Raw genomic sequence first — 27784 nt, 5'->3', positions numbered from 1 at the left:
TGTAAAAAGTATAACAAATAAAATGAAAAGTTCTTCAATAAAAGTATGAAGTGTAAAAAAAAAAAAAAAAATAAATAAAAGCCCCTGTCCCAATAAAAGCCCTTTATTATCACTAATAAAGATCAAAAACACAAATCATATACATGATATACCTCCGTAATGACATGTACTATAAAACTGTAATGTAAATTAATCCCACACCGTAAAAAAAAAATATATAAAAAAAAGCACAAAATTTGCCAATTTTGCTACAAATAGCGGAATAAAAAAGATCAAAAGGTAGCACGTAGCACTAAAATTATACCAATAAAAAAGTACAGCTCATCCCAGACAAAAAATAAACGGCTGTTGGAAAATGAATGGCAGAAAAATAATTTTGGTCAGAAAAGGAAAAAGAACATAGAAAGCTATATAATATTGGTATCACCATAATCGTACTGACCCACAGAATAAATATAACATCACTTTTACAGCACAGTGTACACCATATATATAAAAAAAAATGCCAGAAATTTTCCAGTTTTCACAATATTTTTGTTAAGTTGTTCACAAAAAATGCTGCATGTGTCAATAAAAAATGTACCATTTAAAGAGATACATGTCAAATTTTACAAAAAAAGAGCCTGTTCATTGAGGTAAAAAAATGGGTCCGTCGTTAAGGGGTTAAAGAAGAAGTTACAGGTCTGAGAGAGCCAGAAATCTTGCTTGTTTGTAGGTGACCAAATACTTATTTTCCACCATAATTTGCTAATAAATTCTTAAAAAATCTGACAAATTTTAGTGATTTCTTTTTTTTTTCATTATCTCTCATAGTTGAGGTATACCTATGATGAAAATTACAGGCCTCTCTCATCTTTTCAAGTGGGAGAACTTGCACAATTGGTGGCTGACTAAATACTTTTTTGCCCCTCTGTATATCCGTTGGTGATACAATGGTAACCTATGCAGGAAACCTTTAAGGGAAAACGGTGCATGCTGTGCACTGCTTACCGATCCCGATGTTTGGTAATGTGGCGCTCTCATACTTACCTGCCTATGGTTGCAGCAGGATAGTGGTATCGCCTGTCCTAGTTCTTGATCCACTGTCGCCGGCGAACCTGGGGAGGGAGAGATTGCTGTGTGATGTCCGGAGTCAGAGAAGTCCTGTAGATGCAGTGAGCAGGGTCTTCCACGTGGGTTTAGCACGGATGCTGAAATTCTGTCTTTATGTCGGATAAGGATACACTTAAAAGATCTTGAAGTGGCAGTGCTGTGTTGCTAGTAGGCTAGACGTGTTTCCGAGTGTACTATGCTCCTTTTTCAATAGCTGTACACAGCTATTGAAAAAGGAGCATAGTATGCTCTGAAACGTGTCTATTTTTTTCTATTTTTTAAATCTTATCCTTTTTTTTATCTCTCTTGCTTACAATGAAAATAAGTGAGATAAATAGCTTTCAGGCAGATGCTGGTTATGGCAATTTTTGTTAACCTCTCAGCTAAAAGTTATGACACGTAATCGATATACAGCTAATATGAAACACTATTTGTTCTAATAAAATGCTACTTTTTGCAATGTACTCATGTAAACAGCAAATAGAAAATCAAGTCTACTAACTCCTCCAAAATGACTTATGTTCACTTTCTTTCATGTGACAACAACGTCGATGACACCACCACATAACACAGTGAAGCGGACAGCGGAATCTGACCTACTAATGGGATTAGTGTACATGCCATGTCTGTGTTCTGCCAGCCTTCATGCCCCCAATGATATGTCACCATTAGTCCATGTAATCAACAGAGAACACTTCATTCCCCACACTTACTCATTCACAAATCAGACATGTCTCAAGTTATTAGACATTTAATCCTTCACTTAATTTGTGAGATTAGAAACAACCAGTTATCTGTCTTCATGTAGTTACACAGCTAATTTGTCTTACTCCAGTGCCTGGAATGACTTTTTATCCAGCTTAAATGAGTGTGCCATGCAAGTGTTAAAAAAGAGTTGCCCCAACACAAAGGGTCATCTTTGTTAAAGCCATTAGATTAGATTTAAGGCTGTGGATTGTCACTCCGAAGATCTGCACTCAAGCTGACAGCGTAATTTTAGCACGCCACGTATTTAACCAATAGGTATTTTGAATAAAAAGGTTTACTGGAATGTCTTGTCACGTTAACCTGGCACCATACCCATATTGTTTTGAAGATTTTTTTTTGTTGGTTTGTTTGTTCATTTTAAGGTTTTATTTTGTCATTTACATAGTAACAAGAACAGTGTACAACATTAGTGCAACCGAAAAAATGTCTGCAAAGTGTGCAAGTAGTATGCACTCAGCCAACTCTACTATAAAGTTCCGGAGAAAGACAGGAGATAAACATCCATTGTGCATCAGATATAAGTCAAACCAAACAACCCCTGGAATTGCTTAGGGTCAAATATATTCATATGTCCTTTGACCTTGGGAAAAAAACAAACCTTGTTTTATTCCCGCCCCTAAAACAACTTTTATTATAAAAATTATATTAAAGGGGTACTTCGGTGGAAAACATTTTTAATTTATTTTTTATTTTTTTGGTGCCAGAAAGTTAAACAGATTTGTAAATGACTTCTATTTAAAAATCTTTATCCTTCCAGTACTTATTAGCTGCTATATACCACAGAAAACGTTATTTTCTTTTTGGATTTCTTTTTTTTCTGTCCACAGTGCTCTCTGCTGACACATCTGTCCATTTCAGGAACTTTTCAAAGCAGGAGCAAATCCCCATAACAAACCTATACTACTCTGGACAGTTCCTGATATGGACAGTGGTGTCAGCAGAGAGCACTGTGGATAGAAAAAAAATCCAAAAAGAAAAGAACTTTCTCTGTAGAAAAAGCAGCTAATAAGTACTGGAAGGATAAAGATTTTTAAATAGAAGTAATTTACTAATCTGTTTAACTTTCTGGCACCAGTTGATAAAAAAAATATGTTTTCCACTGGAGTTCCCCTTTAATGTCTACTGTCTAACACACACAAGGGGCTCCGCAGTTAAAACAGCAAAAATGCTCCCTCTACATGTTTCGGCACTTCTGTGATGTCATCAGGTGGGGAAATGGGAATGGATGACATCATGGAAATGACAAAACATGTAGAGGGGGCATTTCTGCTGTTTTTACTGTGGAGCCCCTTGTGTGTGTTAGACAGTGGTGCTCCAGACCACTGATTATAGTGCTATGACTGAACAGTGATAATACTGTATGTGAGTACAAGATTGAACATAAGACACTAAACACACAGAGGCCCGTGATTTTAAGATATTACTCACCATTAATATTATTTTTCACTATAATAGAAGTTAAGTTTAAGGGAATGGAAATTAAACAATGGTTTTTATGACCCTGGGATTCACATGATCGGCTATAAGTCCAGGGCTGCCTGGGCCCTAAGTTCATATTGTTGGTCTTCCCTATCTTGTTTGAAACTAGTTTTTAGATAGTATACATCATAGATGGAGGTTCTCTGTACGAGGGCTTACTCAATTAATCTATTTGTTTATTCCACTATGGCCAAATGGTCATAACAATTTTTATGTAGTTATCTATTTTTTCACAAAAGGCTGAAAGGATCTCCACTTTACAGCAACATAGAAAAAACACAAAATTGTTAAGCATTTCTCAATTTAATAGGAAGTAATGACCCCCAACATATTAGTAGAAGATATTTTTCTTCCTTGTACCCTATCTTTTAGGAGCAGGTCATAACATAGGTATTTATGTAGAGTATACTCATATTTAACTTCCTGAGGTGTAATTTATGTTAAGGTCAGTGGAGCAAGATACTGGAGCTTTACCATGAGGTATGTCATATTTATATAGATTAATCAGTACAACGGCAACAAACTTCAACAACAAAAAAAAAAAAAAAACACATAAAATAAAAACAAAAGCCTTGCCTCACATGTCACAATCATCTCTGGTGTACCATGATTTAGACACACACTGATAGTATTTCAATAGTGAGAACAGGCAATATTATACTTTGATAGTTCTCTATATTTCACGGTAGTTTTCATTAATGTTTTCATCGATGTTACCTTGGCATTTCATCCCATAGACTTTCATCATGTACATTCCAGCCTGATTTGTCCTTGGTGTTTTAAAGGGGTACTTTATTTTTTATTTTTTTTCAAATTGACTGAGACCAGAAATTTTAACAGATTTTTAAATTACTTCTATTTAAAAAATCGTAATGCTTTCATTACTTATCAGCTGTTGTATACTACAGAGGAAATTATTTTATTTTGGGATTTTATTTTCTGGGCACGACCACAGTGCTCTCTGACACCTCTGTCCATGTCAGGAACTGTCCAGAGCAGCATATGTTTGCTATGGGGATTTTCTCCTGCTCTGGACAGTTCCTGACATGGACAGAGGTGTCAGAGAGCACTGTGGTCGTGCCAGAAAAGTAAATCCCAGAAATAAAATAATTTCCTCTGTAGTATTCTCTCTCTCTCTCTCTCTCTCTCTCTCCTCTCTCCTCTCTCTCTCTCTCTCTCTCTCTCTCTCCTCTCTCTCTCATCTCTCTCTCTCTCTCTCTCTCTCTCTCTCTCTCTCTCTCCTCTCTCTCTCTCTCTCTCTCTCTCCTCTCTCTCTCATCTCTCTCTCTCTCCCTCCTCTCTTCTCTCTCTCTCCTCTCTCTCTCTCTCTCGTCCTCTCTCTCTCTCTCTCCTCTCTCTCCTCTCTCTCTTCTCTCTCTCTCTCTCTCTCTCTCTCATCTCTCTCTCCTCTCCGCTCTCACTCTCTCCTCTCATCATCTCTCTTCCTCTCTCTCTCTCTCTTCTCTCTATATATATATATATATATATATATATATATATATATATATATATATATATTTGTTTTTTTTTTTTATATGCTACCCTGATCCGCTTTTAACCCAGCACTCCAGCAGAGCAACAGTGTTGCTTTGGTGCCCATGCTCCTTAATAAAGGTAGAATGGGATGTTAAAGTCTACTTATCAGGTGTGTTAGACAGTGACAGAAATAGTAATTGAAGGGCCAATATATTTCCCACGGTACCTGTCATATGTGAATACCATTTTTTAAGAAGTGCATATCCCATCCAGGGAAAGGAGTGTGAGATATGGGAAATCCAGGAAATAGATAAAATGTTGTGACTTATCTTGCTAGGAATTTTGGTAAGTCCTGTCATCAGGCCTTCTCAGACTAGCCCAGATCAGCACAGGTGCTGGAGACAGCTCGTCACTGGACCTTAATACTAGGTGAGGGTCAGTCTGCATGGAGAGGCTGTGAGGAACTTGAGGTCTGTAATCCTCTCCTGGGACAATTGCAATTTGTGTTAGGTAACACATAATTTTTTTTTTTTTTTTTGGTGGCTTCACATGGTTAAAGGGGGTATTCCAGGCAAAACATTTTTTTTATATATATCAACTGGCCTCGGAAAGTTAAACAAATTTGTAAATTACTTCTATTAAAAAAATCTTAATCCTTCCAATAGTTATTAGCTTCTGAAGTTTTCTGTCTAACTGCTCAATGATAATGTCACGTTCCGGGAGCTGTGCATGATGGGAGAATATCCCCATAGGAACTGCACAGCTCCCAGGATGTGAGTCATCAGAGAGCAGTTAGCAAGAAAACAACAACTCAACTTCAGAAGCTAATAACTATTGGAAGGATTAAGATTTTTTAATAGAAGTAATTTACAAATCTGTTTAACTTTCCGGAGCTAGTTGATATATAAAAAATAGTTTTGGCCTGGAATACCCCTTTAACATGTACAGCTACTACTTGGATAAGCAGGTTTTGTTTATTTTTTGTGCTAGAGTAAACATTGCTCTGTATGGTGTTTTGTCAATAAAGAGCAGGAGAAGCCCTACATTTGAACTGTGCTACTGTCTTTGACTGCTGTTTAAAGGGGTACTCCTGCACTTAGACATCTTATCCCCTATCCAAAGGATAGGGATAAGATGCCTGATCGTGGGGGTCCCACCACTGGGGACCCCCGTGATCTTGCACGCCGCACCTCATTATAATCAGTCCCCGGAGCGTGTTCGTCTGATTACTGTCGATCAGTGGGCTGGAGCATTGTGACGTCACGGCTCTGCCCCCGTGTGACGTCATGTTCCGCCCCCTCAATGCAAGCCTATAGGAGGAGGCGTGACAACACAATGCTCCGGCCCCATGATAGACAGTAATCAGACCAGGAGCGAAAACGGGGACTCCGGGGACTGATTATAATGGGGTGCGGCATGCAAGACCACGGGGGTCCACAGCGGCAAAACCCCCGCGATCAGGCATCTTATCCCCTATCCTTTGGATAGCGGATAAGATGTCTAAGCGCAGGAGTACCACTTTAATGCTGTTTCGCCCATCTCTACTTGGCTAAACTCCAACAGATGACTTATATTATTTGTATCATTCATGTTGCTTTTATTTTGCAAAGTTCCGTAGGGGTCTCACAATCTGTATTTCTCTATATCAGACACACACACACGTTAATCTATCAGAATATACAGATTTTATCCTTATTTTAACCAGGACCCCAGGGACCTTGCTACAGTCAATGCAACCTAAAATATTTCTGTCTAATAATGTAGCTACAGACCAAGTCAGTTTGGTTATATTGTGTATAGTTGCAAACATTTTTGTATATGTGTTCTAAATGTTTAGACCCTCAGTGTGACTATACTTCTATATCTCATTGTCTTAACAGTTTAAACTTGGATCGCTCAGACTCACTAATGCCTCAGACCCGGCCGAAATAATCAAGGAGTTTATTAATTATTGCTTGAACTGTGCAACAGAATTACATAGTAGAAATGAATATCTGCTGAAGGAGAATGAAAGGCTACGGCAGGACTGGGACGACATGCATAAACAGTAAGAGTTTGTAACATGCACTTCTATGTAGTGCTAGTGCAGGATGTGCTGTGTGTTGTTATAGTCCACTAGGCAGGATTCAGCAGACTAAGTGCATGGTTTGTAACTTTTAAGAAAAAAAAAGCATTCCTAGCAGCTAATATTATTACAATTTCCCTTTACTGACCTAATCTAGAAAGATGAGAGCTAGAATCTGATTAGTTATATATATATTTTTTTTTTGTCAGAGCTAGTATGTGTCTTTTTATTGCCTATATTGCGTGTGCAATACATTTAAGCAAAATCCAAAGAAAGGAATACTGAGATGTTAGTGGGGACTGTCATTTAGGACCTTTCTCAATTAGCACTGCTAAAACCCTCCGCTCATCTCGTGATAGTGCGGGGAAAAGCAGCTATAGAATTATATATAAAGCCTGTCTCCTACAATGAGATGGACTAAGAACCAAGCATTCTAGAGATTTATAGCTATCTTTGCTCTGAGACTAAAATTTGTCTGCGTGACTTGTAAAAAATGTTTTAAATAACATTAATTCTTTAAACAACCAGTACCACCATTTCTCTTGTGGTGGCATTGCATGGAAACTAGACACTTAAAAGGGTACTCTGGAGAAAAAAAATTCAAAACAACTGGTGCCCGAAAGTTAAACAGATTTGTAAATGACTTCTATTTAAAAATCTTAATCCTTCCATTACTTATCAGCTGCTGTATACTACAGAGGGAGTTTTGTAGTTCTTTCCAGTCTGACCACAAGGCTCTCTGCTGCCACATTTGTCAGTATCGGGAGCTGTTCGGAGCAGGAGAGGTTTGCTTTGGCAATTTTTTTTCCCCTTCTTTATACAGTTCCTGACACGGACATAGGTGTCAGCAGAGAGCAGTGTGGTCAGACTGAAGAGAACTACACAACTTCCCCTGGATTATACAGCAGCCGATAAGTACTGGAAGGATTAAGATTTTTAAATATAAGTAATTTACAATTCTGTATAACTTTCTGGAGCCAGTTGATTTGAAACATTTTTTTTTCCCTCTGGAATACCCCTTTAAGCTGGTATTTTATTTTACGTAGTGGTTGACCAAATGCTTGTACACTTACAGTTTTGTTTCCTTACACCCCTGGAGAAAGCTGCTTCCACACACATCTGGTTAACTCTTATGAGAATAAAAGGATTGGACATGCCATGCCATGCCAACTGCCTGATCCTTCCCTTCCCTAAAATCTTCTGTCAGAATGCAACCATACACATTACATGGTAGGCTGGTCCTAGCGAAATCGGTATATTTGTTCATCATTAGTAACCAAACCTTGAGCCTACAGATAATTTCAAGGAAGTGCTTCAATGTAATAACATACAAATCCTACAATAAACAGGTACTGCAGAAGTTATATGCACATACATTTGATTAAGAATTCATCTTTATTACATTAAAATGCAAAAAAATACATATACCGTAGTTAAAAAATGTAAAAAAAAATCACAAAAACACTTAAACAGGAAGGAGCAACAAGAGATCATAGCAACATCAACAACATTCATCTAATGTATATGCTGAACAATACTGGAACATCATGTGGCAACCCTATTTTTTTGTGAGCCCTTTTAATGAAAGAATTGTAATCAGCCCACAAACCCTTTGATACATGTTTGGTATTTTTCAGGCTTGAGAAATTTGTGAAAAGTAAGGAGGATCTGGAGCGAGATCTTTATACTCGATTTACCTTAGTGCTAAATGAGAAGAAAGCTAAAATTAGAAGTCTGAATCAAAAGTTGTCACAGACTGAAAAAAAGGTGTCAGAGAAAAGGTATGTGCTTAAGTCTGTTGTAGATTTTCTGTTTCTCAACTAGTTTTTTTTTAAGTTCTACAAATATTGGTTACACTGTGGGGAGTTGTTTGCTATGTTCTTTACTGGAGTAATACAACAGAAATAGTGTAGACTGATTCCTCATCCGGCATTTAATAAGAAAATATAGGGAGGCATTTATCAGTCTAAGTGTAAGGCTTCTTTCATGCTAGTGAAGAGGCTCCGTTACAAACGAACATTAATGGCTCTTTTTTTTTTGTCTGCCTTTAACGTCTGTTACTGTAACAGAGCCTAACGGGAGTTATAACGGGCAAAGAGGATCCCATTCACTTGAATGGGGTTTTTCTAACGTCCATTATAACTCCTGTTATTGCGGCCGAAGATAGCGGGAGAAAAGACGTGTCATGCACAAATTTTTCCCTCGCTATCTTCCTAACGGACGTCGCCTACCGGGCGAAAACGGTAGTGTGAAAGGAGCCTAAGTGAAAAAAAATTCTTCCCTTTTTTTAGTGTGCTGGTAATGTGTAGGAGCACCACATTTATTGACTGATCGCAGAGCATTTAAGAAATTTTGTGCAGGTCACATTTTCTGAAATTTCACTCTTCACACAAAAAAGCTAAGTCTGGGCTGGTGTAGTTTAGAGAATTTTTGGTGGTTTTGCGCCATTTTTTGCGCCAATGGACGAATGGTGCAGTTGATAAAACCCTTCAATATCCCGTGTAGACTTGAAATCAGTGGATTGTTATTCAAAATCAGCAAAAATGTGTAAACAAAAAGGTGCATAAAAGGCGCAAAAAAGAGACACTAGGGCCAAAATAACTCCAAATGTAGACGGGAAAAAAGGTGTACACACAATGATAAATGCTTATTTGTTCGGTATTTTTGACTCAACCTGCAGTAGAGGCACCAAATGGAACCTTCAAGGCAGAGAGTAGGCAACATTTACTAAGTATACACTGTAGAGCATTGAACCTTGTGATTGATTAAAAGTGGGCATGCTTTTAGTTGCATTCCCAAATTTAAAACGCCCATCACATTCTTAAACCACAATTTCCAAAACTGCACCACTCCTGTCCTGCGTTCGAATGTGGTATTACAGCTTAGTTACATTGAAGTAAATGGAGTCAAGTTGTAATACCACACAAACTGAGGGCAAATGTGGCACTGTTTTTGGAAGACAACAGCAATGTTTTTTTGGTTTTGTTTTTAATCCTGGAAATTATTTTATTAGATGAATCCCAATATTTTATTTTTATTTTATTTTGACAGCAGCAGTTCTATTCCATTTGATACTCTCCCTGTTGCGGATTACAATGGCTCAACAGATGAGGAAAGCTCAGAGGTTAAAGAGGAAGCTGGTATGAGAAAAAACTAGTTAATATTATAATGATGATATTTCAAATGCAACTGACAAAAAAAAAAGCAAAATGTACACTCATTTTTATTAGGTACACCTGTTAAATTGCTTGGTAGCACATTAGCTATTTAGCCAATCACATGGTAGAAACTGACCATTAGCTTGCCTTTCTCTGTGCGTGTAACCAAGTCGGTCACATAGACTTACATTAGGAGTATATTTCTGTCATGTGGAACAAACAGTCCTCCCAGTTTGTTTTAGTTATCGTTCAGGGTCTAAACCCCATAGATCCCAACTGATAAAAACTTTTAAAATGTCTATATGTCATGTCAGACATTGCCCATACGAGAATCCTAGCTGTATCCTAGCTATCAGCCCCATTACTTTTTCAGCCTAATATATAAATGAGGCATTTATAGCAAAGGGGGTGATCACAGCCGCTCTCTCCCCTCTGATCTGGTGAGTGGTGACTGGCCCCTTGGCACTCAGTAGCCTAAGAAACTGAACTGATTTCTAGGGAACAGAAGGGCCTTCAGAAAAAGAAATAATATTGTCCAGATTTGTGGACTTATAGACCTTAATAGAACATAACAGCAAAGTATTTTTAAGAGCCTATGCACAATGTTGATTTTCCAGGTTTAATGGTTTACTCATATAGAGAGCTCATGACTTAGTTTTCCACCTCTATAGGAACTTTAAAGATAACTATATCCTGTAAAATACACTGCTCAAAAAAATAAAGGGAACACTTAAACAACACAATGTTACTCTAAGTCACACTTCTGTGAAATCAGACTGTCCACTCAGGAAGCAACACTGATTGACAATCAATTTCACATGCTGTTGTGCAAATGGAACAGACAACAGGTGGAAATTATAGGCAATTAGCAGGACATGCCCAATAAATGAGTTGTTCTGCTGGTGGTGACCACATACCACTTCTCAGTTCCAATGCTTCCTGGCTGATGTTTTGGTCACTTTTTAATGCTGGCGGTGCTTTCACTCTAGTGGTAGCATGAGACGGAGTCTACAACCGACACAAGGGGCTCGAGTAGGGCAGATCATCCAGGATGGCACATCAATGGGACCTGTGGCAAGAAGGTTTTCTGTGTCTGGCAGCATAGTGTCCAGAGCATGGAGGCGCTACAAAGAGACATACCAGTACATCAGGAGACGTGGAGTGGGCTGTAGGAGGGCAACAACCCAGCAGCAGGACCGCTACCTCCTCCTTTGTGCAAGGAGGAGCAGGAGGAGCACTGCCAGAGCCCTGCAAAATGACCTCCAGCAGGCCACAAATGTGTATGTGTCCACTCAAACGGTCAGAAACAGACTCCATGAGGGTGGTATGAGTGCCCGATGTCCACAGCTGGGGGTTGTGCTTACATCCCAACACCATGCAGGACGTTTGGCTTTTGCCAGAGAACACCAAGATTGGCAAATTTGCCACTGGTGCCCTGTGCTCTTCACAGATGAAAGCTGGTTCACACTGAGCACATGTGACAGTCTGGAGATGCCGTGGAGAATGTTTTGCTGCCTGCGACATTTTCCAGCATGACCGGTTTGGCAGTGGGCCAGTAATGATGTGGGGTGGCATTTCTTAGGGGGCTGCACAGCCCTCCATGTGCCTGCCAGAGTTTGCCTGACTGCCATTAGGTACCGAGATCCTCAGACCCCTTGTGAGACCATATGCTGGTGCGATTGGCCCTGGGTTCTTCCTAATGCAAGACAATGCTAGACCTCATGTGGTTGGAGTGTGTCAGCAGTTCCTACAAAAGGAGGCATTGATGCTATGGACTGGCCCACCTGTTCCCCAGACCTGAATCCGATTTAGCACATCATGTCTAGCTCCATCCACCAATGCCACGTTGCACCACAGACTGTCCAGGAGTTGGCGGATGCTTTAGTCCAGGTCTGGGAGGACATCCCTAAGGAGACCATCCGCCACCTCACCAGGAGCATGCCCAGGCATTGTAGAGAGGTCGTACGGCCACACAAGCGACTGAGCCTCATTTTGACTTGTTTTAAGGACATCAAAGTTGGATCAGCCTGTAGTGAGGTTTTCCACTAAGGTTTTCAGTGTGACTCAATATCCAGACCTCCATGGGTTGATAAATTAAATTTCCATTGATAATTTTTGTGTGATTTTGTTGTCAGCACATTCAACTATGTAAAGACGGAAGTATTTCATACGATTAGTTCATTAATTCCGATCTAGGATGTGTTATCTTAGTGTTCCCTTTATTTGAGAAGTGTAGTATAATAGTGCTGATACATCCAAGGTTTAGGGATGTGAAATCTCTCTTGTGCAATGCGATGCAGTACTATACCAGGAAAAGCTGGTCATCTGTAAACCGTGAACCCTGATGAGAGATACAAATATAGCTGTACACCTGCTTCCTTTTTAAACTGTTACTACAACTTATTCATGCTGGAAAGAATTTGTGTAAGTTGTCTAGAAATGCTTTAAACATTTCCAAGGCAGGTCAGCAAGTGAAAGTGTGCCAATACCGAACTGTTGATCATCTGCTGAACAGTGGAAAGAGTTATTTCATTTCACTGTGTTTTGTCACATTTATACACTACGCCTTAGATTTAATTATGCAAGAAATCCGTCATCTGTCTTGTTCTAGTTTTATTAATCAAACAAACGTGTGTAAGGGACTAATGTATTTATTTTTAGGCATGTTGTTAGATTTTTTAAAGTGAGCTGCCTACTGAATGCACTTAAATTCTTCCTGCTCTGCCTGTATGAACATTGTAGCAGGATATGCTTGTTTTAGTGCAGTTGCCACAAATGGCAATGCTTCATATGCTCTCCAGAAAATACTGAATGCTGCTTCTGCCCTTGTACCAGACATTGGTTGTAATAGCTGCAAACAGTTGTCTTCCTCTGCCCCAGAGTCAGATTGTGAAATCATAATTTAGTACATATAGCATCTGATGTCATCCAATTTTATTTTTATATAGATTCATTTTTGTACATCATCACACCTGCGACATGAATAGAAATAGTCACTAAGACCAATGCTCACTGCAGGGAATCTCTCTTTCTGTGTGACCTCTGATAGTGAAAGTGACAATTGAGTCGATGAGGCTGCTGCTTACAACAGGGAAATGCACAGTGCGTGTTTCTATTGATATGCACCCCACATGTGTGGGATATCCGTCCAGGGCTCAGAGCTGTTAGCCAAGTATTGTATACCAATCCAGGGAGGGGGAGTGAGCAGGGGTGCCTAGCTGGGGCACTTCAGCAGCTAGGCACCACCTGCTGGACACTTAGAACAGATCTATAACTTTATGAATCATCAACTGGCAAGACAAAGGCATCATTTAGTTTATTTCTACTTTTACAATATGTCTGCAGCGCCACATGATTCAGAGCCAACATGTTCCCTTTAAAAATGACACTATTTTGAGCTGCGTACATGTACATTTCTAGTCTCCAGCAGGAGATTAAACCTATCATTCAGTCCCTGTAGCCTAAATGTATAATTTAGAAACCCCAAAAAGGGACTGTAAACATGGACTACCTAATAAAAGAGAACTTAATAATGTTTTCTTATAAAAAAAATTTTTTATAATAATATAATGTATATATATATATATATATATATATATATATATATATATATATATATTGAGTTTATTATACTGTTTATTTTTTTTCTACTGGAATATTTTTCACACATTGTTTTAAAAGATGTTATTTTTAGTTTCAGTGTTAATATTATTTTTGTTTTTTATCTCCTCACTTTTACATTGACTTGAAAGTAGCCTGGACTTTTTCAATTTAGAAATTTTTTGTGTTTTCCATAAAAAAACATGTTTTATAGTATTTACGGTATTTCATTAGAGCTGTCAGTGAGATTACACCAGTAATCTAAAATTCCAAACCTTTCATCTCCCCATGATGACTTTGACTTGAAAGTGGCCTCACAATATCACAGCTGGGTGTGATAATCCCACAAGAAGATAACCCCTTTAGAGTGTCATTTCATGTCAGTATGGATAGCATTGTCTCATTCTTGGTTTAGCTATAATGTTGATCTCCACCTGAGGTTTTCCAGTCGTCTGTAAATTCAAGCTGCACAGTCCATAAAAGTTAATGACTTTTGTCCAATATGTCTTGTAAAAAATATGTATGCGCAGGTCATTGTGATTGCAGTTATATTTATTGTATAGTTCACAGTGTTTTATATTAATATTTTGAGATATAGGCATATATTATCTATGAGCATTCATTACAGAACTTTTAATGTCTATTTTTTTTCCCTACAAAAAGGACGTTGACAACCATGCCTTTATTATATAGAACTGCGTTGTCACTTGCCAATTATATTAGGAAAGATGGTAGCCACGGCAAGATGCCCTAGTTTAGGCCACCCAACAGTAATGCTAAAACATTTTCAACATAACCTTTTTGCTGAATTTATTGTTAAACTATAAAGCAGAATTAAAATCTGTTGGGAATGAATTTTCTTCCTAAATTATTCCATAGCCTGTATTTTTACTCAGACAGACATTAACAAACCTTAAAATCCCCAAAGTAAATGTACAACAGTCATTAGAGATATTTGACTATGAAACCTGGCATACGAATTATGTTTTTTTGCACAGTGCCTAGGAAGGTGTGGCACTGTATGAAGAAGATGCAGACGGGGTCTGTTAACACCCACAATGAGCAAGTGATGGAATATCGTACTCATATGGGAAACAGAAATATTGCTATTGCTTCCCATGCTAAATCAGACAGATTGGATAATTATTGATTAAATAAATTGAAATGCTTATTTTTGTTGATTAAAAAAAAATGTAAATAATGATTTAAACAGTACTACTTTTTTTTCTAGTCAGTGGAACAAGTAACTTAAATATCTGCCCATCTATTTTATAGTCATAATTCATGTAATAGAAGAGTGACTTATACAAAAGTAACATACAGTACTGTGTATGGAAAGAGAGAGCAGTAAGTTGTGTAGTCATTTGCGGATTTCTATAACTGGTTAATGAAAGACATTTATTAAAAATCTCTGTCTGTAATTGCAATTTCTGCTTAACGAAAGATGAGCAGCTCTGCAGCACAAACTGCTGCTCTGACATGAAATTTAGCCTAAGCAAGAAAAAACTGTTATGATCACATGTAAGGAGTGAAAAAAATGCAGATGAAACACTTAGTTGGTTACGTAATTGTTTGGTGCCAGACTGTAGGTGCATCATGATAGGATAACCTGTAACCCAATGTAAAATTATACATAACACACCAGAAAATACATCTTGCTGTACCTTAAAAATCCAGCTCTACTACATTTGTAATGTTTATTTTTTGATTCACGTTTTATATTTTGCACTAGAATTTGCTTAATACAATAGTAAACAAAATGAATACCTTTTGCAGTTAGTTTGGCCCTTGATAGTTACCGTATTTTTCGTCATATAAGATGCTCCAGCATATAAGACGCACCTAATTTTATAGAATAAAAATCTGGAAAATAAAGATTCTGAACCAAATACAATGTAAAGTATAGGACAGTGATCTTCAACCTGCGGACTTTTAAATGTTGCAAAACTACAACTCCCAGCATGTCCGGACAGCCGTTGGCTTTCCGGGCATGCTGGGAGTTGTAGTTTTGCACCATCTGAAGGTCCGCAGGTTGAACACCACTGGTATAGGAGGTAGTACTCACGTGTCCCCGCCGCTCCGGACCCGTCACCGCCCGTCACCGCTGCACTGGATGTCGCCCTCCATCGCTGTCACTGCGTCCCCGGGGTGTACCCGTCACTTCGGAATGTCTCTGCTGCCCGGCATCCTCGCTCTCCGTCGCCGCCATCAGGTCGCTACGCACACCGCTCCTATTGGATGACGGGACGGCGTGCGCGACGCCGTGATGACGACGAAGGAGAGTGCCGGCCATGCAGGGGATCCTGGAATGGATTAGACACCGAGGAGGCAGGTAAGGTTCCTCCCGGTGTCCTGTAAGCTGTTCGGGACGCTGCGATTTCACCACAACGGTCCCGAACAGCCCAACGGAACAGCCGAATTAGTGTTATTTTCGCTTCAGACGCGGCGGTCAGCTTTGATCGCCGCGTCTGAAGGGTTAATACAAGGCATCACCGCGATCGGTGATGTCCTGTATTAGCCGCGGGTCCCGGCCGTTGATGGCCCCAGGGACCGCCACGATAGGACAGGTATTTGCCATATAAGACGCATATAAGTGCGTCTTATATGGCAAAAAATACGGTATCTATACTTAGTACTCGGAGGCTGGTTGTTTTTCATCAAGCCTCAGCAGACAGCTTGTTTGAATGCTGTACTTGGACCAGATAATTTTTGAAGCTTGCCATTCATTGCAGTACTTTTGGCTAGAAGCTCAACTATATACAAATTATTTTAACAGAAATGTCATTGATTACTGGCCACCCTCTGCATTTTCTCCTGATTTCATAGTTTTGAGCAAGAGGAAGTGAGTCAACTTTTCAGTGTTTAGTCAGTAACGGTGCGGCTATGAGCTTTAACTTAACTGCTTGAAACAATGCTGCTTTACGTTGGTAGGTGCAGTCACAGTGGGAGAATATAGCAGTAATTCCATTCGGAAATTCCGTAGTATGAACCAGCCACCGAACGACCAAACATACATGTGCAAACTGGGGATGTGCAGCCAACAGTGATAAATTTAAAGGGCCACACAAATTATTAAGCCTTGTTTAGGCACTTGTTATCAGAGGAGCATCAGTCTGTGTAAAAGGGCTTTATCCTTTTAGAGGTAAGAAAAATAAGATAGATTTCTGGTCTTTCCCTTCTCTTCCTGTTCGCAGCAGGGAGGAGGAAGAGGTTGTATACAGGAGCTCAGATGAGAGAGGGGGGTTAATCTTCGAAGAGCAGATCACACAGGCTGTAAATAGAGAGGAAAGCAGATACATGGGAGTTTTTTTTTTTCCGTATAAGTGCAGAGCTCCCACAAAAATACTCTAGATTCCAAAACATACAGACTACACAACCAGCATCTACCCCTGGTAAAACAAACCCACTTGAGAAGAATCTGAACCGAGGAGCAGGCTGCAAGCTGAATATCATGGTGTCTGAAGATGAATGATAATTGGACCCTAAAACTTAGTGCAACTTTCTTAAAAAAAATTTCTTGTTGATACCAAATTTGTTCTTACCCTCTGACCAGCACACATTTTTCATACTGAGAATACTGATGATGTATCACACATGCAACAGGGATTTTTACCATTTTTACTAGGATTCTCCAGCTTCAATTAATATTCTTGCCATACATTTGGCCAATATAAATCTCATAATGTATGCTATTAATACAACCTTGTGATTTGCCATTTCTTACAACCAAACCTTGGTCTTGAAGGTAAATTTCTGAAATCATCATAGGCAAAATGATACTTTTTGAAGCAATTGAACCTGACAAAATTTTGATCTTGGACTTTTTTTTAAGGAGTACCTGTCACCAAACTAAACTTTTAATATATTGTTCCTTATGTAATTATAAGACACTTTGCTATTTATTTGCTGTTAAAATTCTCAACCTTTATATGTTTTTAATGTGATTCAAAGAATGGCCACAAGGTGTCTCTCTTCTGTTCCCTGCTGCAAGTCAAACAGTTAGTTTGGTCTCCTCCCAGCCTGGCAGGAGACCAAACTCAGGAAGTGCGTGCGGGGCTTCAGTGATGTTGCGCCTGCTGGGAAACACCCATTTTCTCCTTCTGGGAGAAATTTTGCAGGAGGGGTGTTAGCAGTAGTTAGGGAATATAACCTGAGTTAGTTTAAAAAATATGGTTTGATGACAGGTACTTAACTATCACATACATTTCTGTATATGCTTACTTATGGGGCATTACCCCTAAGCTTCCTCAATCCAATCCTCACTGCTCATGTACAGTTTTATGGCCTACTGTTTTTGATTTTTTTTTTTACTTAATATTTTCATTAGTAAAGTAGTGAAGAAATAGTATATCCGTTAGTGTATGTGAGTGATACAAGCAGATTTTCATAGAGAGCTTTACATGAAACCCATTGGTTGCAACTAACTTTCCTATTTAATCAACCAAACATAGAAACATAGAATGTGTCGGCAGATAAGAACCATTTGGCCCATCTAGTCTTCCCAATAATCTGAATACTATGAATATTCCCTGGCCCTATCTTATATGAAGGATAGCCTTATGTTTATCCCATGCATGTTTAAACTCCTTCACTGTATTTGCAGTGACCACTTCTGCAGGAAGGCTATTCCATGCATCCACTACTCTCTCAGTAAAGTAATACTTCCTGATATTACTGCAGAAACCTTTGCCCCTCTAATTTAAAACAATGTCCTCTTGTGGTAGTTTTTCTTCTTTTAAATATGCTCTCCTCCTTTACCGTGTTGATTCCCTTTATGTATTTAAAAGTCTCTATCATATCCCCTCTGTCTCTTCTTTCTTCCAAGCTATACATGTTAAGGTCCTTTAACCTTTCCTGGTAAGTTTTACCCTGCAATCCATGTACTAGTTTAGTAGCTCTTCTTTGAACTCTCTCTAGAGTATCCATATCCTTCTGGAGATATGGCCTCCAGTACTGCGCACAATACTCCAAATGAGGTCTCACCAGTGTTCTGTACAGTGGCATGAGCACTTCTCTCTTTCTACAGCTTATACCTCTCCCTATACATCCAAGCATTCTGCTAGTGTTTCCTGCTGCTATATTACATTGTCTTCCTATCTTTAAGTCTTCTGAAATAATTACTCCTAAATCCCTCTCCTCAGATATTGATGTTAGGACTGTGTCAAATAATCTATATTCTGCCTGTCATTAGACTTTGCATCCCTCATGACGTGGCTGGTGCTATGATACATGTAGGGGTGGCTAGTAGCTAGTATGTTTTACTAGCTACTGTTCTACAGGCCATAAGTGCCTTTAATGAAGTGTGTACTACAGACACACTGATACTGTAAAATAATAAAGTATTGAAGTTTTAAGAAGGTTGAGGCCCTTCACAGATCTACAGGGTTTGGTTTCAAATTTAGGTTTTACCAATATCCCATGCTTTGACCAATTTTGGGGATTGCGGATTGTTTGGAGGCACAGATCTGGATAAAGGTACAAAAATTCCCGCACAGTTGCCCCCATAATTTTTAAATGAAAAAAGCTTGGAGCAGCCAGGACTTTTCATATAGCTGGTTATCCTACTAAACTAAATAATTGGGAGAAAATGGCCTTGGTAAGAGAGGTGACCAAGAACCCAATGGTCAGTCTGGCTGAGCTCTAAATATCCTGTGTGCAGATAGGCAAAACTTTTAGAAGATCAACTACATCACATCAATCTAGGCTTTGTGGTACAGTGGTCAGAAAAAAGTTTCTCCTCAGTAAAAGACACATGAAAGCCCACCTGGAGTTGATAAAAAAAGAAAAAAAAAAAAGAAACGTGAAGTACTCTGGCTGGGAAAAAAAAACTTTTTCTCATGTGATAAAAAGTTTAAAGGGGGTATTCCTGGCAAAAAACATCTTGTCCCCTATTCAAAGGATAGGGGATAAGATGTCTGATCGCGAGGGGCCCGCTGCTGGGACCTCCGTGATTAGGGATCGACCAATTATCGGTATGGCTGATATTATCGGCCGATAATCACTACTTTGGGCATTATCAGTATCAGCAATTACCTTGCCGATAAGCTGATAATGCCCCGCGCACCGCACCACTCCCACCGCACCGCACCGCGACCGCCCCCCCCCCCCCCCCGACCTGCCGCACCGCCCCCCCGACCCACCACACCGCGTCGTACCCCCCATCGTAGTGCTGGGTGGTATACCGGTATGGATTTTTGCCCATACCGCTATACCGGTCGGGCCCCTCCCCCACCCTCCGAGTCAATAAAAAAATTAAACTTACCCGTAATGGGGGTGGTCCGGGCCATCCATCCTTCCTGTAGTGTCCGGGGGCATTCCGGGTGGAGGGTGAACTGGTTCGGGCTGTCCTTCTCCGGCCGTCATCTTCTCCACTCCGGGCAGGCTCCGGCCTAGTAGCTGTATAGACACCGCTACGCCGTGACGTCAGGTGCGTCGCTGCGCACGGGCATCACTGCGCAGCGGCGTCTATGCAGCGTACTAGGCCGGAGCCTGCCCGGAGTGGAGAAGATGACCCCCGGAGAAGGACAGCCCGGACCAGTTCACCCTCCACCCGGAATGCCGCCGGACACTACAGGAAAGATGGATGGCCCGGACCACCCTGACAGGTAGGGGGAGAAAAGCGGGTGGCGGCGGCCTATGGCACCGCAAAAGCCACTGGAGTGCATTGATTTAAAGCGCCCGCTTTAAATCAATGATCTGCAGCGGTGTCGAGGGGGGATAAATAGCCGATAACTTATACCGGAATATTGGTATAAGTTATCGGCTATCGGCCCTAACCTCCACCGGTTATCGGTATCAGCCCTAAAAAAACGATATTGGTCGATCCCTACCCGTGATCTCCCTGCAGCACCCGCATTCAATGGGGGGGCTGCGTCTCCAGTTTTTGAAACCTCTGGGTTTCCGGGACTGGGGAAGTGACGTCACGCCATGCCCCCTCCATTCATGTTTATGGGAGGGGGCGTGACGGCCATCATCATGCCCCCCCCCCCCCCCCATAGACATGAATGGAGGGGGCGTGGCATGACGTCACCTCCCCAGTCCCGGAAACCCGGAGGTTCCCTAAACTGGAGACGCAGCCCCGCGGGGGCGGGGGGGAGATCGCGGGGGGGGGGGGGGTAGTGTCTCAGCAGCGGGCCCCTTGCGATCAGACATCTTATCCCCTTTCCTTTGGATAGGGGATGAGATGTTTTTGCCCGTAAAACAGACACTGCTCATCACCTGGCCAATAACATATACATTGAAGCATTGTGGTGGCAGTGTCATGCTCTAGGGGTGCTGAAAAGCTGGATGGAGCACAGTACAGAGACATTCTTAATAAAACCTTGTCTAGAGTGTTCTGAATGTCATACCGGGCTGAAGATTCACCTACTAAGATAACCCTGAACATAAAGCAAGGACAACACAGGAGTGGCTTAGGGAAACCTCTTTAATGTTCTTACGTGGCCTGGTCAGAGCCCTGACTTGAACTCAATCAAACATTGCTTCCACTGACTGTCCCAATCCAACCTAACAGAGTTTGAGAGGATCTGCAGAGAAGAATGTCAGAAAATCCCCAACTCCAGGTGTGCAAACCTTGTGGCATCATGCCCAGGAAGACACAAGGCTGTAATCGCTGGCAAACATGTTTTAACTTAGGAATTGTTGTTTATTTTTTGAAAAGAAATACTTATTACTAACGCTCTGTTTTCAGTTTGTTGTTATTGGTTATTGAGTGCAGAATGAAAGAAACTTGATTTTTTTTTTTTTTTTTTTTTAACAGAAGGCCACAAAATGTTAATAAAGTTAACTGTTCTGAAGACTTTCCCAATGTACTGTATGAATATATAATTCATGTTTAATTGTAGGAAGAGTTCAAAGTAAGTACCTATAACATTATCCAGATGATGGTACGATTGGGATAAGAAACGGCAGCTATTAGCCAGTTATCAATGTATTCAGCAGCTGCTATCTTTAGCACTCTTATGTTGATCAGCGTTATCGTGTACAGAGGATTCAGCGTTAGACTTTAATTGATTTTTCAAGAATTCTTTTGAAATATGATATTGTGAATGACTGTGGTAAGTGGTTTATGTAAATGAAGGCAATACATCACTCTCCTTTGTATGAAAAATCTACATTTTCTTTTTGTGATGATAATACAGAAACAAGGAATGGTATTTATTTAACAGATTTCTGAGCTAGCTTCTATTAGGGAAACGTAGTCATGGGGATGCTAGCAGTGCAAATCATATGTTGGACAGCTACTATGGTGACCTCTGACTTGTCCATGTTATTGTATCTAAGCAGATTTATTGTGTTTAGGTATAGCAAGAATGAAGGTCTAGGATTATTGGTTCCTATTTGCTCCACAAAACACACAAAAAACTTTTAAAATAAATCCATATGCTGTGACAGTGCAGCTGCTGGAGTGGCATATTCCTGCCTCTGACTTGTTATATTTTAGACAACCAGAAGGCACGTCTCTAAAAATTGGGTTTTGTAGAATAGGGCGTGTTTGTAGGAGTTGGGGGAAAATGGTGGGCCTCCACTATGCCTATTCCATTTATGCATTCAGCTGATTGGGCTCTTCTTTTAAATAAGATGTGCTGCCTGTCTGGGAAAGGAAAGACTATACCAAGGTTTGTGTGATCTAGGATCAGTGAGGAGAACAAACGCTTATCACTCAGAGGCTAGACAGCCTAGGGATTACAGTTGCTTTGGGTTGTAAAACTGTTTTGCTGTGTGTGAAGATCATAAGGCTGGTTCTGGTCAGCGTTGAACCTAATAATCTGTGTTTGAGTGAGAATTTTTTTTGAACTCTTTAACTCTTATCCTAAAGATGGAAATCCTAGCATGCGTCTAGTTGTCTCTGTACATATATAAATAGTGAGTTGGTAATTTAGCAGGTACATCAACCACATTAAATCCTATCTTATCATAAATCTTCTACTCTATATGGAAAAAGGATTAGGATCTAAATAATTTATTTAATTTATTATTCCCCATTGCCATAGGTGTATCAAGCACCTACCAGTGTAGAATGGCTTTACAAACATTCAGTGTAGTATGGCTCTAAAAGCATTGGATTTATTGGCCAAGCAGCTTAATGCAAGTTTTAAATCACCAAGCACAATGTCAAGCATTGGATGGAGTGGTGTAAAGCATGCAACCACTGGACTCAAACAGTAAAAAGTTTTCTGTGTTGTGACTAATCACACTTCTCTATCTGGTGTCTGATGGTTGAATCTCTGTTTGGTGAATGCCAGGAGTTTTTCTGAGGAGGGGTAATGCTATGGTGTTGTTTTTCAAAAGACCCTTAATTGAAGTGAAGAAAAAACTTCAGCATGCCTAATAACAATAAACAATTGTATGCTTCTGAAAGTGTTTGAACAGTTTAGGGAAGGACCTTTTCTTTCCCAACATGAACATAAAGTTTATGGTTGGATGAGTTTGGTTTTGGAGTGGCCCGCATAGAGCCCTGACCTCAACCTCATAGAACACCTTCGGAATTAAATAGAATGAAGATTGTGAGCCAGGCCCTCTAGTCTTGACCAATTCTTGTAAAAAGTCTTCAAGCCATACATGGCCATGCAGAAAACACGGATATGGTACAAAAAAGTTGCGGTCTACTTGGTACAGGTTTCCATGTACAACTCTTTTGTACTGTACCAGAACACTGGTAACACAGGGACATACCTTCAGTTCCAAGAAGAAGTCCTAAAGGTCCTGATCTTTGCTGACCGGGAAAGAGAAGGCCGGACTTCCCAATTAACTGAAGTTATAGGTGCCAGGATCGTCCCAGGTAAGCACTTTCCAGGTGAAGTCCCCCACACTGGAAAGAAGGGACGATCCCAGAAAAGATGCAGAGTGTGTCACAAGAGGGAGATACGGAAGGACACCACCACTTAATGTGACACTTGCCCTGATCATCCGGGCCTCTGCATTAAAGATTGCTTCAGGGAGTATCACACTTCCATGTAGTACTACATTTTCCCTCTTCATTTTAATTTTCCATTATTTGACCCCAATGTACCAAGTCCAGAGTACATTACAAGTTTTAACCCCATAAAACCACTAAATTGCCCCAAAAACTCTTTTATAAAAAAAAAACCTGAAAAGACCTCTGGGGATATTTTTTCCAAAAATGGGTCATGGGTCACTGAGTCACTATCATCGGGGGCTTTTTTTAATGTTGCCTCAAATGCACAGCGCTCTCTCTTCACCTGAGCGGGGTGCGCATTTGAGGCAACAGGTTAGGGACGGCCACACACATCACATTCCCAGAATGATGATTCGGAGCATAGGGTTTGGGGTGGGCATATTTTTTAGTTTTGGCTATGCTCTGGGTCATCATTCTGGGAACATAACCTGTTTTATAATTTTACGTCCCACTGTACCCCTTGCTAGTAATTTACCCCATGTAACGCTCCTTGAGGGGGGATCCCGCTGTTCTGGCTCCATAGGCAGCAGAAGCTCAAGGCCCCTGACTGCGCTCCTGCTCCGCCGAGACCTGGTGGGCACCCTCAGAGCTGTTTATGCCCATATATGAGGTATGTCTCTACTCCAAAGAGATGTATTTACACATTTACGGTGACATTTTCTCCTAATACCACTTGTGAAAATGAAAAATGTGGGGTAACCCCAGCATTTTAGTGTACAAAATCAAAATTTTCCTTTTCACATCCTACTTTATTGAACATTTATTAAACACCTGTGAGGTGTTAAGGCTCATCTGTTTTTCTTTTTGCTGTTCAGTTCAGTTTTTTTTTTTTTTTGCGCTTCTTGCATTTCATTTGCACATCCAATTTTAATGAAAAGTCGTCACTTATGGGGTGTTAAGGCTCACTGTACCCCTTGTTACGTTCCTTAAGGGGTGTAGTTTCTAAAATAGTATGCCTTTTTTTTTCTTTTTTTTTTTTGCTGTCCTGGCACCAGAGGGGCTTCCTAAATGTGACATGCCCCCCAAAAACCATTTCAGCAAAATTTGCTTTCCAAAAGCCAAATGTGACTCATTCTATTCTGAGCGTTGTAGTGCGCCCGCAGTGTACTTGACGTCCACACATGGGGTATTTCCATACTCAGAAGAGATGGGGTTACAAATTTTGAGGGGCATTACAACTTGGGACATTCACTTTGTGCGACATAGACAACACCGATACGCTGACTATTTAATGATTGTCTACCGGATTGCTGAATGACTTGACACGTGGCATGAATTTGCTAAATGTACATCTACCACACAGAAACGAGCCTGTTATTGTAGATTTTAACCTATCAGAGGGTTTGTTTTTCAGAAAAATGGCTATGAACAAGATGTTCCCTAAGATTACCTCTGCATGTATGTTCACCTGATGAGAGTGCATTTGTTCAGTATCACTTTACCTTTGTAAGAATTTTAAAATTTTTACCTGATTGACTTCGAATGTGGTATAATAAAAGATATCCACTCCTTCTTTTGTAAAACATTTTATTAGTCCTTAGTTATTGAGTAACTGTTGTGGATTCCTGAAGGAAAGCAATGTACACTATATCTACCATAGCCTTTGAAATAATACCCCACTTGCAGAAAGTGTATATCTTCTGAAGAATTATAATTCATTTAACATTGACAAGGCCATACTCCTGGTTCCCTTACTACATGCAGTAGTGTGATTCTTAAAGGGGTACTCTGCCCCTACACATTCGCCTCAGACATAAGATGTCTGATCGCGGGGTTCCCGCCGCTGGGGACCCCAGAATCTCGGCTGCGGCACCCCACTGTCATGACTGCACAGAGCAAACTCACTCTTTGCGTAATGACGGGCGATACAGGGGCCTGAGCATTGTGATATCATGGCTCCTCCCCCTTTGTGATGTTACGGACCGCCCCCTCAGTACAAGTCTATGGGAGGGGGCTTGGAGGCCGTCACACCCCCTCCCATAGACTTGCATTAAGGGGGCAGACTGTGACGTCATGAGGGGGCAGAGCCATGATGTTACAATGCTCTAGCCCCTGTATCGCCCGTCATTATGCACAGAGCGAGTTTGCTCTGTGCAGTCATGACAGTGGGGTGCTGCAGCGGAGATCCCGGGGGTCCCCAGCGGCGGGACCCCCACCATCAGACATTTTACCCCCCCAAGGATAGGGGATAAGATGTCTAGGGGCGGAGTACCCCTTTAATGAAATATGGAATAAAGAAGATCTCAGAGGGGACCCGGAATAATTGGTGTGCTGCTTGGTGCACGTCGGCATGTGGAGGTGATCAAACACAGAATACGATAAAACATTTATAGAAGATGTTTATTAGATATCGGGACACTGCGTTTCGAAAGGTCTACTGCTTCCTTTTTCAGGTCCATTCAAGGAATAACCCTTTCGAAACATGTTGTCCCGATACCTTATAAACAGTTTTTTTTTTTTTATTGTAGTCCATTTTCGACTCCCTCCGCAAGCCAGCTGTTACGCCGAGCGCTCCGGGTCCCCGCTCCTCCCCGGAGCGCTCGCTACACTTCCCTCACTGCAGCGCCCCGGTCGGTTCCACGGACCCGGGGCGCTGCGTTACTACCTCCGGCCGGGATGCGATTCGCGATGCGGGTAGCGCCCGCTCGCGATGCGCACCCCGGCTCCCGTACCTTACTCGCTCCCCGTCAGTTCTGTCCCGGCGCGCGCGGCCCCGCTCCCTAGGGCGCGCGCGCGCCGGGTCTTTGCGATTTAAAGGGCCACTGCACCGCTGATTGGTGCAGTGGTTCCAATTAGTGTTTACACCTGTGCACTTCCCTATATCACCTCACTTCCCCTTCACTCCCTCGCCGGATCTTGTTGCCCTAGTGCCAGTGAAAGCGTTCCTTGTGTGTTCCTTGCCTGTGATTCCAGACCTTCTGCCGTTGCCCCTGACTACGATCCTTGCTGCCTGCCCCGACCTTCTGCTACGTCCGACCTTGCTTCTGTCTACTCCCTTGTACCGCGCCTATCTTCAGCAGCCAGAGAGGTTGAGCCGTTGCTAGGGGATACGACCTGGTCACTACCGCCGCAGCAAGACCATCCCGCTTTGCGGCGGGCTCTGGTGAAAACCAGTAGTGACTTAGAACCGATCCTCTAGCACGGTCCACGCCAATCCCTCTCTGGCACAGAGGATCCACTACCTGCCAGCCGGCATCGTGACAGTAGATCCGGCCATGGATCCCGCTGAAGTTCCTCTGCCAGTTGTCGCTGACCTCACCACGGTGGTCGCCCAGCAGTCACAACAGATTGCGCAACAAGGCCAACAGCTGTCTCAACTGACTGTTATGCTACAACAGTTACTACCACAGCTCCAGCAATCATCTCCTCCGCCAGCTCCTGTACCTCCTCCGCAGCGAGTGGCCGCTTCTGGAATACGACTATCCTTGCCGGATAAATTTGATGGGGACTCTAAGTTTTGCCGTGGCTTTCTTTCCCAATGTTCATTACACTTGGAGATGATGTCGGACCAGTTCCCCACTGAAAGGTCTAAGGTGGCTTTCGTAGTCAGCCTGCTGTCTGGAAAAGCCCTGGCTTGGGCCACACCGCTCTGGGACCGCAATGACCCCGTCACTGCCTCTGTACACTCCTTCTTCTCGGAAATTCGAAGTGTCTTTGAGGAACCTGCCCGAGCCTCTTCTGCTGAGACTGCCCTGTTGAACCTGGTCCAGGGTAATTCTTCCGTTGGCGAGTATGCCGTACAGTTCCGTACCCTTGCTTCAGAATTATCCTGGAATAATGAGGCACTCTGCGCGACCTTTAAAAAAGGCCTATCCAGCAACATTAAAGATGTTCTGGCCGCACGAGAAATCCCTGCTAACCTACATGAACTCATCCATCTTGCCACTCGCATTGACATGCGTTTTTCCGAACGGCGTCAGGAGCTCCGCCAGGATATGGACTCTGTTCGCACGAGGCGTTTCTTCTCCCCGGCTCCTCTCTCCTCTGGTCCCCTGCAATCTGTTCCTGTGCCTCCCGCCGTGGAGGCTATGCAGGTCGACCGGTCTCGCCTGACACCCCAAGAGAGGACACGACGCCGCATGGAGAATCTCTGCCTGTACTGTGCTAGTACCGAACACTTCCTGAAGGATTGTCCTATCCGTCCTCCCCGCCTGGAAAGACGTCCGCTGACTCCGCACAAAGGTGAGACAGTCCTTGATGTCTACTCTGCTTCTCCACGTCTTACTG

General features: G+C 41.5%; 1 protein-coding gene across 10 annotated transcripts in view; it reads left to right on the top strand.

The window, feature by feature from the left end:
• Positions 1-27784, top strand: part of XRCC4 (X-ray repair cross complementing 4) — a 463477-nt gene that overhangs the window by 200285 nt on the left and 235408 nt on the right. For 6 of the 10 annotated variants that reach the window (XM_056538968.1, XM_056538978.1, XM_056538930.1 and 3 more), the window contains 3 exons: positions 6696-6862; positions 8518-8661; positions 9932-10020. In XM_056538968.1, the coding sequence (XP_056394943.1) occupies positions 6696-6862; positions 8518-8661; positions 9932-10020 (400 nt within the window). Of the gene's footprint in view, positions 1-6695; positions 6863-8517; positions 8662-9931; positions 10021-14636; positions 14803-27784 lie in introns of those variants that run through there. The other 4 variants (XM_056538935.1, XM_056538996.1, XM_056538961.1 and 1 more) reach the window with 3 other exon arrangements.

Source organism: Hyla sarda, chromosome 1 (genome assembly GCF_029499605.1).
Source record: "Hyla sarda isolate aHylSar1 chromosome 1, aHylSar1.hap1, whole genome shotgun sequence".
Lineage (NCBI taxonomy): Eukaryota > Metazoa > Chordata > Amphibia > Anura > Hylidae > Hyla > Hyla sarda.
The sequence above is the reverse complement of the archived record's forward strand: the minus strand, read 5'-3'. Positions and strand labels throughout refer to the sequence as shown.